Raw genomic sequence first — 20,002 nt, forward strand, 5'->3', positions numbered from 1 at the left:
TTACTAGGGCCTTTTGCAGATAACCACCTACATGTTAACCTAATTGTACTGAAAGCCACCTCTTATTTGCATATTCACCAACCCCTACTCGTCATTGTTTCGATACTTTACCCTTTTATGTTCATTAAAAAAAATCGATTTTTCCCCCAATTTTCTGCGTTGGAAAAATATTTTAATTACGAGTAATGATTCGGTAAAAATCGATGAATTATTAAAATAAGATTCTATGCGTATGTTTGTAATGGGATACGATTTATTATTTTACGTAGGTTAAGTCTCAAAAATTAAATTAAGGTTTCATTTGATATCACTTAAAAATTGTATCTCTTGTGTAGAGAGAGAGAGAAAATTCATTATGATTTATAGGCAGGTAAGAGAGAAGAAAATAAAGACTAGATTAAGTACGCTTCAAAAGTGAGGTTGAATCATTCTACCAGTAATTTCGATTAATTTTAAAAAGTATTATATAATTTGAGCCATAAATTTATATTTAAGATAATTTATTGTGAAACTAAATCACGGAAAAGTCTAAATAAATCATTTAGCACAAGAGCCCTTATATATGTCACAATAATATTAAACATCTATATGAACTAACAGGACCCACAAAGACTTTGACAAATGATCAAATTGACTACTAATAAACGAATAAAAATATAATTTAGCTTGTACAATATCTTTTATTATATAAATTATTGTATAATATATAATGAGATTAAATATTCAATATCAATACAATTAAATTTTCATATAAAATATCTCCTATATTATTTAACTTCTAGTTCATCTTATCTTTATTATACAATATTTTTTCACAATGTCTCAATGTACTATTATATATCATATATTTAAATGTTAGAAAAATAAAGTCATAAACTAATGAACTTAGTGAATATACCTTATTATCGAATTATGAACGTCAAACACAGAACAAATCATGTATTGAATATTATTTTTATTAGAAATGCCAAATAGACAATCTATTTTTGAATTTTGAATTTTTATTTAGATTCTAGGTTATTACCACATATATACGAAGTATTATTTTTTCCCAACATACCCATGAAAAAGGAGTCGATTTGTAAATATATAAAATAAATGGGAGATAAGTTTATAATAAAAATAAAATATAGGTGGTTGTTTGCAAACAAAATCGACAAATGGATTTTTTTTTTTTTGGTCCTTCCATGCAACGAGAGGAGCTAGAGCTCTATATATACTCCATACCCTCCCAAGTAATAACAACACACAAAGTCCTACAATGGCGAAAACCCTATTATCCACCAAACTCCTCACCGTGATACTCCTACCAACCATACTCGTTGCCGTATTCAAAGTCCTTTCTCTCACCCCTGATGAAGTCCACAAGCTCTCATCTGAATTCCAAAACCTCGACGCCTTCTACGTACTCCTCTACTCCTCGTTGCTAACCTTCTTCGCCACCGTTTACTTCATGTCACGCCCTCGTCCCGTCTACCTCGTCGACTTCTCCTGCTTCAAACCACCCGAGTCGTACCGCTTCCCCTTCTCGAGGTTCATGAAGCACTCCTCCCTCATAGCCGACTTCCACCCATCCAGCGTCGAATTCCAACGTAAGATCTTAGAACGCTCCGGGCTCGGCGACGACACCTCCCTACCGTCGGCCCAGCAAGCGATCCCCTACTCGCCTTCGATGGCGGCGTCGACAGCCGAGTTTGATCTCGTCTCCTCCTCGGTCCTCGACTCGCTATTCAAGAAGACTCGGATAAGTCCGCGAGATGTGGATATACTTGTCGTCAATTGTAGCTTGTTCTCTCCCACGCCTTCGCTATCCGCGATGATCGTGAATAAATACAAGATGAGGAGCGACGTGAGGAGCTTTAATCTCTCCGGGATGGGGTGCAGCGCTGGGGTGATCGCGGTGGGCCTCGCGAGCGACCAGCTCCAGGTGCACGGAGGAGCGTACGCGGTTGTGGTTACGACGGAGATCCTTAGTCAGCATTGGTACACCGGGAACCGGAGGTCGATGCTGATGGCTAATTGCCTCTTTAGGATGGGCGGCGCCGCCGTGCTGCTGTCGAACAAGCGGCGGGATGCGTGGCGGGCGAAGTACGAGCTGATGCACCTTGTTCGGACTCATAAGGGGGCCGATGATGAGTCGTACAAGTGCGTCTTTCAAGAGGAGGACGACCATGGCAAGGTGTGTATATATATATATATACACACACACTAAAATAAGAGATTTTAGAAGGATATATATATATATATATATATATATATATATTCGTAAATTAAAGAACCTAAGGTTTCCTTTGATTTTGAGACATAAGCCTCAATTATTTGGGAATTAACTCTTCCTTATTTATAAACAATACTCAAAGATTAGTTTTTCTCTAAAAATATACATAAGTGTAGTCAATATGTATAACTTTAAGTTATATACTTATTTCCACACCTTTTTCATATAAATATAAATATATATATATATAGAAACAGTCTTAAAAGGCTTATACACGAGGCCTAAATTTCTCATCATTGCTTTTAAACAGGTGGGGATCTCACTATCCAAGAACCTGATGGTTATCGCCGGGAGAGCATTGAAGACCAACATCACAACCATCGGCCCGCTCGTACTACCCTTCTCGGAGCAGATCCTCTTTTTCCTCAGCGTAGCGGCGAGGAAACTAATCAATCCAAAGCTGCGCCCGTACGTGCCGGACTTCACCAAGGCGTTCGACCACTTCTGCATCCACGCGGGCGGAAGAGCCGTGATCGAAGAGCTTGCGAAGAATCTACGACTGGGAGAGGAACACGTGGAGGCCTCTCGCATGGTGCTGCACCGGTTCGGGAACACGTCATCGAGTTCGCTGTGGTATGAGCTGGGCTACGTGGAGGCCAAGGGGAAGATGAGGAAGGGGGACCGGGTTTGGCAGATTGGGCTTGGAAGTGGGTTTAAATGCAACAGTGCGGTTTGGAAGTGTCGGAGGAGAGTGGAGAAGGAGGCAGATGGGGTTTGGGCCGATTGCATTGATAGATATCCAGTAAAAGTATAGTCATTTGCTTTAAATTACCTTTGGAAAAGTAGTACTAGTAATAGTAGTAGTCGTACGTAGTTGCGAACTTACAATGCTTTCTATATATATTTATATTTGTATGTGCTGAATATCATATACATGTTTTAGAAGTAGGAGGGTTTGTAAGTTGTAATGATGGGTTTACAACATATCATATACGATTTATATAATGTTATTAGACTAGTATATGTTGACATCAGAAGTGGCATTCATACAATAATCATGGCTACTAATCGGCAAAGAGAGGAACGAATATATTGAATAAGCGTCATTTCATACAAAAAGTCATTGCTTCAGCCCTCCCTACTCTTTGCCCCAATCTATGCTTTGCTCAAATAAAACAGAGAGCATCACGTAGAGGTCAACCCAGCTACAGGCATGACATAATTAAACCTAATTTGCAGTAGAAAAGAGCCGAGTACATAAAGTATTTTGACTTCTTTTTTTCCCCCTGATGAATCTCTGTCCCGAAGACAGAATTTTTTTGTAGTAGAAGCAAAAGAATGTACAAGGATCAATCCCTAGCAACTCGTCTGGACATTGTATCCAGAGAGTGTGATCCCAATCTATTACTTCCCACAACATTGATACAAGTGGTGCAATTGAATGAACCAATCACGATACAGAAAAAGAATCGCCTTCTGTCATTTTAAATTGATCTTACTTCTTCCCAATAGCATGTGGTGCAGAATAAAAGGCCTCAAGAAGACCACTGGTCAGGGACAGTGAGAAAATACTTGGACATGGCTTTCCTAAACCTTTTCTTGTATTGTGTAGGAGATATGACGGTCGGAGACGTATTTTTCGGGCCACCAAGTATGCCTGACGCCTTTACCCATGTCTCTAGCTGCTTGTCCCATGTATATTGCCGCATGTAATCGATGATTCCAATAACAAGCTCTTTTCTTTCCTCGTCGATGCCAACCAGAAGCGAGTAATCCATGACATCTACGGACTGCCAAAAAAAAACAAAGTATCAACCATAAGTAATAGCCTCGCATTCTGACTGGTGGATAAAGAAAAAACAGAACAAACATATCGTGGAAGTTCATGTTGTTGGAACTACACTTTTCAATTTGAAAGAAGCTCAAAAAATGAAGGTCACCAATTGATGTATAAGCATTTTGATATGAAAAATTTCCATTAAACATAATAGCATTAATAAGGATAGAGTTATATACCGCAAGGAAAGAAGTATCATTCCACACAGCTCGTTCCAATATTCTCTTTGCCTTGCTCCCCAAAAAGATTGGCTTTGTGTGAAGTGTCTCTAACAGATTCAGATCCAAGAGAACTTTATTGTTTCCTGAAGTATCAGGGTTATAGCGGGAGCGCAGAGAACCTTTTAGATCATAAACTCTTGATATCTTCCTCCTAAAGAAAAGATTCTCCATCACCATGAGATCCATCTTCAGTTCTCGTCCTCCTCTCAAGTTTTTGCCAACAACCTATGTCAGAGGACATATTATGAATATAAAAGATGTCTCCATGGTAAAATTTTACAACTAGTAGCAGATGATTCACCTGATAAAGACCAACTATCTTAGCTAGACATGTGGGACTTCCGGATATCAACGACTCTGTCAAATACTTGAAGTACTGGGGAGCAAAGTCTTCAAAAGAATCTAGCTCTGTCTTCGTCACCTGTTTTATGATAAATCTCTCATCCAGTGTCTTGGCAAAATAGACATTGCTTTTACCACCTTGTGCGCTCCATCTCTTGCAACGACTTAGAGAACGTATATAATCTACTACATTCGGGCAGCATTTTCTCCTAAGTGCATCAAACTGCTTTGCAAAATAACATGTCACAGAAAACTTTGCTTTGTCTGCAGGAAATGAAGCTTCATCATCAAAAGAAATTTTGAAATGAGCTTCCTTGGGATCTGAAAGGTTTTCTTGTAAAGGATGAGGCTCGTCAGGTCCATAGCACCGAGTTTCAGTACCATCTGACTCTATTGGGAAAATGGATGATTGATCTGTAAAACTCATGCGTATGGTCGAATTGGCCATTTGATTACCAATACCACTGATTTTGTCCTTCACATTTAGTCCATCATGCCAATTCACTGAAGGTGATATAAAGCTAGCATATTCTCGAGATGTCAGGGAATAGGATATTATGCTGGTGGGCTCATCATCATAGATTGCAATAACAGCATCATCAAAACCTATTTGAGGTAGTAGTAGTCGTGCCCCATCACTGATCATATGAGAAACTGATGAGATGTATACAGAGGGATAAGTAAGAAGTGTATTCAGTCTCTCTACTGCCCTAGGAGTCCTTTGAGAATAGGCTCTTCGCATGTTTGAAATTGGATCCTTTGCCACACTTGCAAAATCTCCAAAGGAATCAGCAGACTTGACTGGCGACAAATGCAATGTAGGAGATAGTCCGGCACGCTCTCTATGTCGTGATCTTAAAGCCGAATCAAATGAATAAACTCGGACTGGGGATATTACCTTCTTGTGAAAAGATTTATCCCTGAAACCCAAGGATTCAATTGACTCAGCTTCTGGACCAGTTCTTGGTGGATCCAGTACTAACTGATCAGAACCAGTCCATGCCACGTCTATTCTGTCGGATAAACTAGATGCAGATGAAGGTAATTTCTCCAAAGACGTGTCAAAGATAGGTTTGACAACCAATGGTCCATCTCCTCCACCAAATTGGCCAGAGACCAAATTGAGACCTGCTTGGCCCAAATAGCCCTCGACAGACTCGATCGATAAGTCCATATCAACTATGCTGTTGGTATTACATTCCAAAACCTGCGAGCTAATCTCCTCTTGTTTCTTAGAGAACAATGATTTCTGTGAACTTCCTATCAAGCTGGACTTAATTATGGTAGTTTCAGCTGAGTTTGTCGGCAAGTCATCTTTATGGAATAACTCAGACTTCCATTCTTTTAGATTGGCATCAGAAAGAATTTCTTGAGGTTGTGGATCAGCTTTGCTAGTATAACACTTTGTTTTCGAAAGTGAGTCCACAAAATATAGCCTGCGATGCCACATGTAAGAATCAATAAGGAGGCAACGCCTCAAGCGATTGAGCTCTAATATATCAATAGTTGCCTGAGAGGGCTGCATTGTTTCTGTTCTAACTGGTTGCAACAAAACCTGTCAAAAGTATCGATGACGAGGATTAGCCAAAGCGCAAAACACTTGACGCAATATAAAAAGAAGAAAATGTAACATTTCAGCTGGCACTTACATTATATTCATTTTGTTCCATTTTATGCAAATCCTGTAGTTCAATAAGGTGTCTATGTATGCCTGTCTTTAAGGGTTCATCCCCTGAAGTCATATTCTTCTCAAACTCATGAAGCACATTAGAAACTTCTGCATGCAGACGTTCCACACCACTGGATATCTATGAAAGCAAATACGCAAGATTAACTGGAGGAACTGATGTTCATGGTATATAGGTAGATGACTTCATAAAGGATGTTCAATAGCATACCACATCTGCTTCTCTTCTCACCCAATCTGGTGGAATTTGGAAACTGAAATCCAGTACTGATGGTGGCAAATTAACAGATAGTATATCTACAGGAGAATAGTAAAAGAAGGCAACCATGCTTCCATACCTGCCAGAATGCAAAGGAGAATTATAACCAGACACTGAAGACAAGTGAGATAGTTTGCAAAAGAAGGAAAAATAAAAGACACACCCATAGAAACGAAGACAGTCTCTCTGGAGAGAATGGCCGCAGCTAGCAATTCGGTTGGCTGTTGCATGGTTAGAAAAACTTAGCTCCAGAAATTTTCCAAAAGATAGACCCCAGGCAGCATCAGACATGATTACTCTTTGTGTTGTAGGTGGTACTCCATTCTCAAGTTTGCACTTGAGGCATCTGTGCCACATCCATATCCTTCCGTCACGTTCACCAGGTAATTTTACAGATGAAAGTCGCCTAACTCTAATTGTCAGGCTGCCTTGTTGGTGAGTGTAACACCTCACATGGGCTTCGGCGGGCTCTTTACAAGACCGACAGCAAGATGACTGGCAACAAGCAGGGAAATGAGTCAAACAATTTCACAATATTCTGAAATTTTTGGAAAAACCCATACCACAGTATATCAGAATAGAAGCTGCAAATAAAAAGATCAAACTTACCTGATCAAACAAATCATCACGGAGAAATCTTCCGAGTGGCTTATCAAAACTACCATAGAACTTAATTCGAAAGAGCTGAGAATGTTCACAAACTGTGCCTTTTATTACACTAGTGCTTGATACAGAAACTAGAATGCTCTGCTGATTGTCAGCAGTTGAGAAGTATTCACAAGAAAAATCATTCTGATCTTCTAGGTCTTCTCTTTTACGTTCATCATCTGATCTATAATGCCATTGATTCTCTGAGTGGTTTTCTTCTATAATTGATCTCTCCAACACTTCATACTGATGAATGCCATCATCAGTTTCAAAATGTGGAGAGTCATATGCTTCCCCGGATCTCTTGATCAAACTACTAGAGTCACTGATAGAAAAATCTGGACAGGATCCATTCCCATTGTAATGAGGATACACTGAAGGTAAGGGAATAAGATTACCAGAATTCATATGATTAATTAAAGAATTGCATTCTTTATGCTCTGTATTAGTCCCCAAGAGATTCTCATTTAATGAGAATGAATTTGAAGATGGATCAAGGCCTTTGGAAAGCTTGCATGATCCATCTGTAAGATGCTTATCTCCAACAGTTTGATGTGTATTAAGATAAGTCAAATTAGAAGCTCTTGAGATAAAAATATCTTCATTGTCCTGCTTCTGTCTGACAGCCACTGGAAATCTTGAAGGGACCTTAGGGATTGTTGCACCTGCGTCTGCAAAGAATGATGTCTCAAGTAATAGATGATAGGCTGCAAAGCTTGCAAATTGTACAGCTTTTTTGACCTTTTTTAATTCTTCACGACATGTACCCCTTAGAAGAACCTGCATTAAGTGTTGCTAGTTAATCAGGACAAAAGAAAAACATGCCAACTCTTAACAGAATGTCAAACATAAATTATTCCAATTACTGCAATTATGGAAGGATTTGTCCAGGTAGTGCTCTTTGGCAGGTAAAACAAAACGTAGCTCATTCAACTTTTGCTCGTTAAAACATAAATCCAGATCTTCCTGGTCTGATATTTGGATATTATTTGTTTATTTATTTATAGCAATGTAGACAATGGTCCATGATACCTACATGTGTCTGGTGACTGGTGTTAATGATGGAATATGCATCAATTAAAGCCATCAAAAAGATCAGATCAGGGTTGAACATAAATGGATCAGTTACAGACGACTCTAATATCATGTTAAATTATTTTGATCACTTTTTACATCCTTTCAGATGGGCAAAATGTTTAGTGAGTAGCCATACTCTTTCTTTGACTAATTTCGATGTCTATTATAGCAAAGGCATCTGATTTATATTCAGTTGCAGAAATATTAAGATGGTGGAAAACTTAATGTTCTTTATATCTTATCCAATTTCAGCAGATGATTTGAGTGTAAGTGTCACTATGAATATCCCAGAAACTAACAGCAGGGATCATGAAGGGAGCAAAAGAAAATGAAAACATCATGTAGTAGGTAACCTTAAGCAGAACAAATAATTTAACTTTATAAATTGCATCACATCATGTAGTTCATAGAGTTACAGTTGGCTTCGTAGAGGCCTCACAGCCTTTCTCGTATATCTCCTGATTCGTTTGTTCTGCTGCATGACAAATATTTTGGTGCCTCTATAAGTCAGTTTGTCTTGTATTTAGGTTCTCAGAGCTTACTAAATTTGAACTGCAGAAACACCACATTCTGGACAAAGCAGAATGTTTCGAAATTAAGAAACCAAGATACTTTTGGGTTTTGTGGATCTAATATTCTATTTTAATAATCAAAAGTACATCAGAAATATTTCACAAAACTAACTGTTTAATGAACTGAATACCATACGATTAGAAATCCTATATTATCCAGTACTATTATCAGCTTTACATCCTTTTGTCAAAATCATCATCTATTTTGTACATATAAAATAGCTTATCTAACTACACAGTATGCTAGACATATGTCAAGAAGTATTTAAATTATTGCCATCCATTTCATATCAGATAGAAGAAGATAAATAACAGTCGATTAATTTGACTCATCAAAGAGCCCATATTACCAAGTTTAAAAATATAAGTTGGTTATCAAGTCAAATTGTATCATCAGTATGTAATCTCTATAATCGAAACTGCTTACAAAAATGATAGATGTGAGTGCATTACTAAGAAAGACTAATCCATTACCGTGCACCCTAAGCGCCTCGGACAACCTTCAAAGAACATCAAGGTCTTAATTGACTTGTTTGGATTTTTTGCAGATGAATATTCCATCACTTTCTCTGTCCGAAACATTTCGCAATGTCCTAGCGTTGTCAAAGCAACATTGTCAATGGATGAAGCAATCTGAGCTCCAGTACACCGTGATATTCTATCCAAAAGCGACCTCTTGACATTCAAGACTAAAGAAATCTCTTTAGCCAGGAGTTCCTGTGCATAGGATGAAACACTTTTCTCAACCAGCAGAACATTAGGTCGACGAGCCTCTATCTTTCCGATCACCATCTTTAGATGATCCTTTTCCTGAAGTGAAGGCATTATAATCAGATTAGAAAAAGCACAAAAGAACAGCAACGCTAATTTACAAGATCATGAGATATAACCTGTTTGAGTACAGTATCGATAGATGCTAGTTTATTGGAAGCTTTTTGGTATTCCAGGGCTCCTCCCAAAAGAAACAATCTCGGGTTCTTATGCTGCGAGACCATACGTTTGTGTTTTATATTTTTAGAACAGACAACTCCCTTGACAAAAGTGCTGTGTTGCATAAGCTCCAATTAGTTTCATATAAGCATGACATTAAGTGGAAAATAAGATCTTTATGAAAATATCTCAGTGAATATTACCTATCACTTGGACTCCCTGATGCTATACACTTGACCTTCACGTAGTCACCGGGATCCATGCTGCCACCTTTACTTGTGTCTGGTTTCACAAAGTTTGCAGCTTGCCACGCCAATGAGGATACTAGTTCAAGCCAGCCCTTTCCACCATTTTCATTTCCAAGACTAAGACCTTCCCCTATTAGTAATTGAGGCACAAGAGCTCGGAAGTGCCCATATACATGGCTCATTAAGAGATCCTTATGAGCTTCATTTGGTTTCTCCTTTATCCCTAAGGCATAATCGCTGAAACTGCTATGCACAAAGAGCTCGCCAGAGTCACCAATCTCATCATCCTCATCGTCATATTCAAAGAAGCCAGTTTCCACATCATCTTCCTTGTCTTGAGGTTGTGGAGGACACCAAATATCTGCATTGGACTCAAAATCTAACAGTTGTTGAGCCTTGTCATTTTCTTGTTGGTAAACCGGAAGATCGTCATCAGTACAATAGCTAGTATGCTCCAAATCATTAGATTCTACAACAGATTTTCGTAGGTAACCAGGTGAATCTTGATCAAAACTACCTCTCCTTCTTGACGTAGGAGTAATATCTCTTTGCTCCACCGCCCTACCAGGACTCTCAAAAGGACTCGAAGTCATCGACATGAAACTGTGCGTCTCATTCCCAGTACCCACGCTGATGGATTCTGTATCTGAACTATCTTGAAAGAACTCACTTGTCGGGGTAAAAAACTGCTTCCCATATTCATCATCCTCTTCATCTTCTATTCCTCTATAGACACAGATGAATTGCTTGCATAAGTACCAATCAGATAAGTTGCACCTACTATCTCTTGTAAACAAAGAAAAGCTACAAGTGAAGAGTTACCTGGCTGTGGAGCACCGAAGAACACGCGGTGAAGAAAATGAAGTCTGCTGCCTTGCCAAATTGACATTCTTGATCCCAGATCTGGATAAGGACAACTCAGGCATGCGGTGAGGAACCACCAAAGGGCTCCCTTTCCCGCAGCCGTGCTCCTCTACTGCTGCTCCGCTCCCATTAATAGCTCGGAAGCAGAAATTACAAAATCTCGGCGGCCCTTCCTGATCAATTTTCGACGGACTGCCGCCATTCTCCATACACTTCCGGCAGAACACTCGACCGCAGCTCCGGCAACGATGCACAAAAGCAGCCGCCCTTAAACTCTCCTGGCACTCATAGCACACCAACCGCTCGACGGCGGTTGACATCAAAGACTCCGATAAGGTGTCCGAAAGTTCGTTTATCCAAGACCTGACCTTCTGGACCACTTCAGGAATCGCAAAATCCGCTACTCCCATAAGCCAAAACCACTCCCCTGTAATTCCTACGCAAATTCCTCAAAAAACCCAATACAACCTTCGCCGAATAAAAAAATAAATCGGAAGGGAACCAGAGTAACACCCACAAACTTCACTCCTGGGAGACCAAAATTTCTCCAGAAGAAGTGGGCACCTTTTCTTTTTGTTATATACATCTGAGGTATATCATCAAACACATGGTCGGCAAAATCCTTTCCACACAAAAAATCAAATTTTGAACAAACAACAACAGAGAAGGTGCCAGCATTAACCGATCCCAGATTGCTCTACGAAGTCCAATGGGCCTCTGACCATAGAGCCAAAAGGAGACTTCTTGGACTAAATTAAAGGAAGGATCAAGAGGAGGAGCAGGAGAAGGAGAAGCGCAAGAGCTCCATAGCTCAGAGACGAAATGGAGGAGGAGCAATAATTAGCAGCGGCGGCGGCGGATCTCATCTTCCGGTGGAAGAGGTTTCTTAGCTCATCAATCTGCTCCAAATATAGGCTCGGAGAGGAAAGGGAAAGGTACAATTTAACTTTCCTGTGGATGGATTTCTTTATCAGAGGTCAATCTATTGTATACCGATCAAAGTTTCCGTAGCAATTCCTTTTTCCATTTTATCCTACAACTAAGAATATAATTACATTAAGGTCCTCGGTGAGTAACAAAAAAGATAAAAGAAGAAAGAAAGGATTGGTTGTAAGAATTGGACCCGGCCTGTAAGGAAAAGATATGCTAATTGCTAAAGAACAACAGCAACTGTGTAGGCCGAAAGTAGTCGCTACGTGGCGCTCATCTGATTGGTCGACGAGATGGATCTCTGAAGATGTATCTTTTCTAATAAAGATTTGGTGATTCATTGGTAGATTCACTTTCGCCCAATAGATTACTAGATAAAAAGATTTAAAAGATTTACTAAAGACAAATACCGTTTATTTTGTTCCTTGTATTTTACTATGCATATCTACTACCAGATACACGTATCTATATCTATATATATATATATATATATATAGGGATATATAATTAGAGACTTAACTACTAGCGGTTTTAGTATATTTTTTTATCCACTCATTTTAAATGAATGTCAAAATACTATATATAATTCTCTAGATTTTTCTAAATAATTGTTTTGATTTAGAGATAGCTCATCAACAAACCAGAGAAGCCCATAGATATTTATTTCAAATGTTGGCAGCATAAAGGGGAATTTTGGAATTTTGGTCCCTTTTTTTTTCATATATTTCGTAGAGTCAAAATTAACCGGTTCTATTTTGGCATGAACTGATGTCACTATTTTGGATTTGTTGTATTGTTTTTATTTATTCAATTGAAGGCATATAAAATCCTAAAAAAAATCTAAGAAAAGATCTTCTTGGGAACCCTCAAAATCTTTTCGGCCGCTGCATTAGTAAATTATTTCGAACAGAAAGGTCCAGTTTTGGACGTTGTAATCAAATTTTCATATAATGTTATCCTCCTAGAAAGTCTCTGTCAATAGTTTTATTCCTTGTATTATAATAAATATCATCTTTTTTAACATATAATATAGTGGGATAATTAGATTATTTCAAAGCAAAACAACGGATACAAAATATTGATAAGAAAATAGTGTTGGTATTAGATTTCTAGAACAAATTACAGCTTTCAAGCATCATAACTTATTTATAGTACACGCTATTATCTCTAACAAGTTAAACTTATAGATAATAATAATAATAATAATAAATAATTGTTAATCCGAGTACTTTAATATAAACCCATCTCACCCTAACCAGACGAGATTGCCACAGCTATCCAAAGCCGAGAAGGCTTCAGTCATATAACACTGTAATATTTCTTCCATCAAGGCAAAAGGTGCAATATTATATTTAAAATCTATGGTTATGTAAGGGGAAGGGGCAGGTGCTTGTGCGTTATCTCCGGAGTCCCACCATGCCCCCCCACTTTGGAAAGGAGTGTTTGGTTTGCTAATTGCGAGGAGAGGAAAAAGGGAATGCTCACGTGGAATTGTGGATCACAAGAAGAATAAGGAGGAAAAAAAAAAAGAAAGAAAGCCAAGGAAGGAAGGAAGAAAAAGAGAAGATAAGCGCAAGACGACGACGCGCCGCCCCTCTCTCCTCACCCCACCCCCACCCCCCCACCCCCCACCCTACTTTTTTTCCCCTCTTCTTTCTTCTCTTCTTAGGATAGTTGTTCCATACTTTCCCCGTTGTATGTTGTATATGACTCATGCCCACGTGAAGTGGGACGGCAACGTGATCCATTCCGCGTTTGCTCTCTCCCGCCCTTTTTATTTATTTTTTACAATAAACTTGTCTTTTAAGAAATTATTTTCTTTATCTTTTAAAAAGGCATGTCGCTATCAATATAAAAATATATTAATATCTCGTTAAGCTTTAGCCAATATACTAAATCGTCTAGTTTATCGAATTATTGCTTTAATTGTACCGCTGAATCATAGCCACCCCTAACCATTAAATAATTTTTTCTAATAATAATTATTTTAAATTGGAGTCGATCAAATAACCTCCTTGATGAAAAAAGTATCTAGTTGGTTTCTTTTAGAAAAAAAAATCTTTTATTTATTTTTATATTTAGGCATGAAATTTCTACGGTTGGTTGGGGGCAGGGCGTTTCTTCAATTGGCTGGTAAAACAATTGATAGTTTAATTGTATAGTTGGCTCGAGTGAATCTAAATAGGATAAATAGCATCAAGCTTAGCTTAGCTTAGCTCATGCAAATCATTGCAATTGGAATAGGAAGTGATATATTGGAACACGTGTGTGTTCAAAATTCTTCCTGGGTTTACTTATTGAAAGTGACTAATTCATATGTCTGGCTTATAATTAACTAGCTCATGATCAATAAAAAAAATTCAGCTCAGCTCAACTTGAAAATGGTTGGAAGCCTAATCTCTTGCTAGGGTTTCGCTTATTAGTTATATTAGTCTAGTTTTGGATATTATTATTGGAAAATTATGATCTTAACATAATTTTTTTGAGAACATTAAGTGAGATCCATATATTATTTACGATGAATTAATAGTGGAACAGAAGAAAGAAAACTAAAAAAGTACTTTAAATCAATTTACATATGTGCACTATTTGCCCTACGCGGCTCGGTTTTATTCGATAAAAACACTCGCTAATGACTGTTCAATTTTATAATACAACGAGAGAGAAGAATATTAAATTATTATTTTTTATTAAGACATTTGAATTATTATTTTTTTCTTACATAAGTAAATTATTGTGCCCTTTGCAAGAGGTGGAGTACGACTGAGAATTAAAGAAATAATGTTAAACACTGGAGTTTATACAGCCATTATTCTTATGTAGTTAATTTAACTTATCTATATAGTAATTATCTGTTGAGTATAGTAACATCAAAGTTAATATACCGTATAGTAGAATGTTAATGATAATAAAATACATTATTTTTATAAATTGTCTTAGGCTTATATTGAAAAAAAAGGGACTCAACTTTGATTTTATATTTTCATACATTTACACAAAATGAATAGACTATTATATACATCATTTATCTCTTTAGACTCTCCACTTGATTAAATCATATGAGACCATTTTAATACCCATTTTTTGATCTATATATATATATATATATATATATATACAAAACTACAATGTCATTGTCCTCTCTTTATACCTTTGTCTTGGCACAAGAACTAGTTTTAAGGGGATTTTAGTCAAAGGCCATAAAATAGATTGGAGATATTTCTTATGAATAGGAAAAAGATATTAACCTAACTCAGTTAGGCTAACTGTGACTTGGCTTCTCATTGCCTGTTCAAGAATAGAGAACTGATACAATCTTGACCTTAGGAAATCTTTTTATTATTATTATTATTTTTTTAAATTGCAATTGTCTCTTGTGATAACTTTGAGCTACATCTTTCTTAATTTTTTTTTAAATAAAAGAAAAAAAAAAGAAGAACTTTGAGTCACATCTAAATAATTCACATTTGTTTATGCATTAATTCATGTGACACACTCCAAGTTGTTGCATGTATAATTCATGCACATATTAATTAGTAGCGCAATATTACATTATTTTTAATCAATTCATATAAAAAGAGATTGGAAATAAACTCGGTCGAGCATACCTATAATAGTTATGCGATTATAATTAGGGGTGTAATCGAGTCGAGCTCTAATCAAATTTGAGTTAGAGCTAAATAATTTCAAGCATGATGATTCATGATTTAATCAAGCTTGAAATAAGACATGATTCAATAAGAACTAATATAGTAATATTATCGGTCCCGAAATTTTAATTCAAGAATTTATATTATTTATATATAGTATTATTAATTTCGAGCATTATTAAACCAAGCTTGATTAAGCTGGGTCAAAACTAATTTCAAGCATATTTAGCATATGAAGTTTGGTACTGCTTAATAATATGACTTGCTTTGTTGTATATGTATTAGAAAGTGTCACATTTATATATGTACAAGCATTTTAATATATGAAAATGAGTTTGGATGCAAGCGTTAGAAAGGCATGAGGATTCAAATCATATTTTATGACATTCAAATCGAATTGCACATTACCTAACATCTATAAATGCAAAATTTTAGCACAATGGATAGTTTGAATGTGTGGTGTCCCATTTAATCAAACACTTGGTGCATGGGAAGCAAACTTGTGACCATATATATCATAAAATAAATGAATAAATTAGAGGTCCTACAGAGGAATATATTTTAATATGACTAGATTTTGATCCCAAATGGGCATATAAAGCTAGATATGGATCCAATCTAACAACTAGACAAAATTGCTTGCATCAAAAGGGTGATCTTTTGCACCATCAACAGCTCAACGACGGTGGCCAAAATAACACCAATTGGGTCTACAACTTTCTCAATTTGCCCCTCATTTTTCTCTTTAATATTACCTAAAATTAATATCCACATACATATATTTTCACAATAATTATCCTATCCATTAATTTAATAAAGTGTAGACAAACTAAAATTATACTATTATTTAAACTTTCATGGTAAGTTAACTCTAAGAAAATATCCAAGTAATTTTATAATAAAAGAATATAAATATCAACTAGAGAATTTAGATAATTATATATGCAAAAACAAAAACAAAAAATCTTGCATAGATCCGACATAATGGTAGGTTAAGTCTCTGTAGATATAGTTCTCAATTTGATGTTAGGCTGAGGTCACTTCAAAGGCCATATATATGTATGGGGGGGGGGGGGGATAAGATAAGAAGTCCCACATAACTCTGAATAGTTTCATACCTTATCTTAATTTGGACTTATGGAAAGGGATTTTATTTTCTTTTTCTTTTCTTTTTTCCAAGTAGTAGGAATCTACATTTCCAAGTGCACTGTTTATTATTTAATTCCATGTCATAACATTGTCGCAAGGAAGTGTAATACTTCTATTTAATATTTGAGACATGGTAGATAGATAGTAATCCCAATCCCTTTCCTTTTAAACTTATCTTATCCATAATAACTAGGGGCATAGGTTTTATTTTTCTACTCCTATTTGATATCATGAGGATCAATATTAATTCTAGAGCTAATTAAACATTGATCTCTAAATTAAGTATATATTTTAGCCTTTTAGCTATAAAATATCGATCACCGGCTCATCTCTAAGAGTAAAGTAGTTCTCGAAGTGTTTAGAAGTTTTACCGGATGCATTGAAAATAAAGGATTAGATTCATTTTTCTTTAGTAACCTTTGGAGTTTAGAAAAATTAAAATTAATAGGATGAAAGTAGTGATTGTCTTTATCAAAACATCAGTCCAAGGAGAAGAAGAAAAGGTTGTCCATCCATTAGAAGATAATGGTCCTCTTTTAATTTAATTTGACCATGACTAACATCTTCTATCAGTTGGCCCATTAAACTTTGTAATTAGAACTAGTACTTCAAACAGGTAGACAGGATCAATCAACTCACCTTAAAGCTTTACCAGACCAATTAATTGCCTTAATTTGAGGTTTTTGGTAGCACATTAACTTACAAAGAAAAGCACTAATTTTGAGGTATCTTTCTCTTGTTATTACATAAATACTCCATAAACATAAATATCTCTTAAGATTTCAAACCTTTTTATTCTTACTTATAATATATTTCTTTCATTTAACGATATTAATATATTCATACAAAAAATTCATATTAATTATAGAGATAATTATAGTTAGATATTCTTAACTATGATACGGACTTTTTTTATGATATATTAAAATTTCTTTTTTTTTCTCTCTCTTCAGAATATAAAAATAAAATTATGGATAAAAAGGATAACGAAAAATTAATAAAATAATTATTTAAAATGTTTTTAATAGCTTAAAAGAGATCTAAGTATAATTAATATATAGTTAATTATATATGGATGCGTTCATCGATGCACGCATCCAATAAGATATAGGAAGATAATAAGAGGAAAGAAACAAACAGGAGAAAGGCAAAGTCCGAATTATCTAATCAGCAATTACTAAGAGTACATCATTTACTACCTAACATTTGGAGAATAATACGTGGAGACACGTCAGCGAAGAAGAATCCATCGACGACCCACGTCAGCATGGAGAATCAATGTTCCACGTCTCCATTTTGCGTGTCTTCTTCTCTCAACTTCGGATTAGAAAATCTCAATCCTCTCCTCATTTTTCTATGATAATTACATTAATACAATTTGCTGCCCTTACAAATAAATATTTATTATGTAAAATAAAGATTATTTCTCTTAAAAATTAATCTAATCATTAATTAACAATTCTTTTTTTTATTTAAAAACAAAAATCTAAAAGTTTTCAATGGTAATAGGTGTATAATTCTGGGCATTAATCATGACTGTGGCCAAAGGTTATATAGGAAAAGTCTCATCTATGATGTTGAGATCTAATACAAAGTCAGTAGGTGGAATCTTTACATGAAATGATAGTACTTTAGAAAGCTAATTGTGGTCCTATTTAAAAAGCACATCATGATGGATATATATAATTATTTTTTATCATTAAGATTTTATCCTACTTATTAAATGAATTAAGAGGTTTTTTTGCCCTGTCGACTCTATGAATATTTTACTTTTGGATATTTATAATTCTAGTTGTTATTTAGTGGCTTTTTTCTAATTAATTATATAAAAAATTAGATTATTTTGTTATAATAGGAAAAGGAGAGAGGCAAATGCCAAATCAAGTACGCCTCTTTATGCTCGTAATAAAGACGTGAATGGAAAAAGAGTTGGCCTTTATAAGCCTATGAGTTAAGCCACCATCAAAATTCTAGAATCTTTGAAGAAAGTTTTAAAAAAAAAAATTATGCTAATTTAATAGAAGAAATGCCCCTTAGTTGAGGCCGTTTATATATTTATTTTTAAAGTTTTTAGCTGGTAAATTAAATAACACCCTTCCACGTCAAAGTCAAAAAACTTGTGAACTCTAGCCCTAGAAAGGTTAGGTTAATAAGTTGAAAATTACGTTACGTGAGTGGCTTGAGCTTGAATCGATTTAGTTTAGCTAAGTCAAATCTGAGCCTTAGTTTAAGATCTGATTTAAATTTAGAGTCAATTTGAGTTGAAGCTGGCTTGCCCGGTCTTCTCCTCCTCCTCTTGCCTTCTCCTTTTCTAATTAAGCTCGGGCTCTACTTAGGCTCAACTTGAGCTCGAGTTGAACTGATTCGAACCTAAATCATCGAATTGGGCTTGAAATTATTTTTCGAGTCAAGCCTGAGCTAGAGCCGACTCACTTAAGCTTGACTTGTTTACACCCCTATGTGTGCGGCTACTTTGATTTATTGCTTTCTTAAGAGAATTTACTAATCCTTATATATAGTTTATGCTTAGTCGATAAGCTCCTCATCAATCTTAAAAAAAGATATTTAATAATAAAAAAATCTAAGTCCATTGTGGTCTATTCCTTTGGAAAAGTTGCTTAGTTATGTAATCTACATATTAGAAATGATGAACCCTAATTGTTGAGCCAATAATGATTAATTCTAGTAACCCTAGCTAATACAAGTTATGAAATGACAAAGGACTTTAGATAGATAAGATAGATAGATAGATAGATAGAATTTGCTAAGCAAGTAAACATACAACATTATCCCACCTCTTTTAAAGCCCATACTTTTTAGGTGTGCCAACCATGTCAAAGGTACTTGTCATTCATGACAAAAGAATTATCTTATTCACTGTTATATAAGCAATTTAAAAGATTAAATTAATCTTAGCGAAGTAGGATGAAGGAGGGCACATCAAACCTAATTTTGCAACACATAAGGGGACATAAAAACAAAAATTACCAAAAAAAAAGGTTACCAAATGCATCCTTTATAGTTAATTAATATCGTTAATAATAAACTTCTTACCTTATTATATTAGTTTAGAAAGCTTGTTAGGTTTAAAACGGATTACGTGAAAGATGATTAATTTAGTATGACACAAACAACGTTAATTAACCTATCTATATCATATGATGAATTACAAACGTAATCTCTCACAGGGTTGGCAATTGGAATTTCGAATTTAAGGCCCGGATATGTGATTATGTTGTTGGGCTTGGGCTGTTATGCATTTTAGCCTATTTTAAGCCTGTTTGAGCTCGGCTCCGATTTAATTTCAAGCCGATGTTAAGCACAAATAGATCTGGCTTATCTCGATTAGGCTAAATTTATATAAAAGTAT

At 35.8% G+C, this 20,002-nt stretch overlaps 2 protein-coding genes across 2 annotated transcripts; one reads left to right on the plus strand and one right to left on the minus strand.

The window, feature by feature from the left end:
* The first annotated feature begins 1,310 nt into the window (after positions 1 to 1,310).
* Positions 1,311 to 3,613, plus strand: LOC140777787 (3-ketoacyl-CoA synthase 6-like). The gene is made up of 2 exons (XM_073122133.1): positions 1,311 to 2,179; positions 2,529 to 3,613. The coding sequence occupies exons 1-2, from the start codon at positions 1,454 to 1,456 to the stop codon at positions 3,030 to 3,032; spliced, it is 1,230 nt and encodes a 409-aa protein (XP_072978234.1). The 5' UTR covers positions 1,311 to 1,453; the 3' UTR covers positions 3,033 to 3,613.
* LOC140777786 (putative 1-phosphatidylinositol-3-phosphate 5-kinase FAB1C) lies at positions 3,277 to 11,852 on the minus strand. Its single transcript, XM_073122132.1, has 11 exons — positions 10,862 to 11,852; positions 9,995 to 10,765; positions 9,752 to 9,905; positions 9,336 to 9,671; positions 7,174 to 7,992; positions 6,728 to 7,059; positions 6,517 to 6,643; positions 6,268 to 6,426; positions 4,578 to 6,173; positions 4,235 to 4,501; positions 3,277 to 4,008 (listed from the first exon to the last, which is right to left on the minus strand). Exons 1-11 carry the CDS (start codon positions 11,311 to 11,313, stop codon positions 3,754 to 3,756), a joined length of 5,268 nt encoding a protein of 1,755 aa, XP_072978233.1. The 5' UTR covers positions 11,314 to 11,852; the 3' UTR covers positions 3,277 to 3,753.
* Positions 11,853 to 20,002: the final 8,150 nt, after the last annotated feature.

This window comes from Typha angustifolia, chromosome 15 (genome assembly GCF_048772165.1).
Source record: "Typha angustifolia cultivar Huaian chromosome 15, ASM4877216v1, whole genome shotgun sequence".
Taxonomy (NCBI): domain Eukaryota; kingdom Viridiplantae; phylum Streptophyta; class Magnoliopsida; order Poales; family Typhaceae; genus Typha; species Typha angustifolia.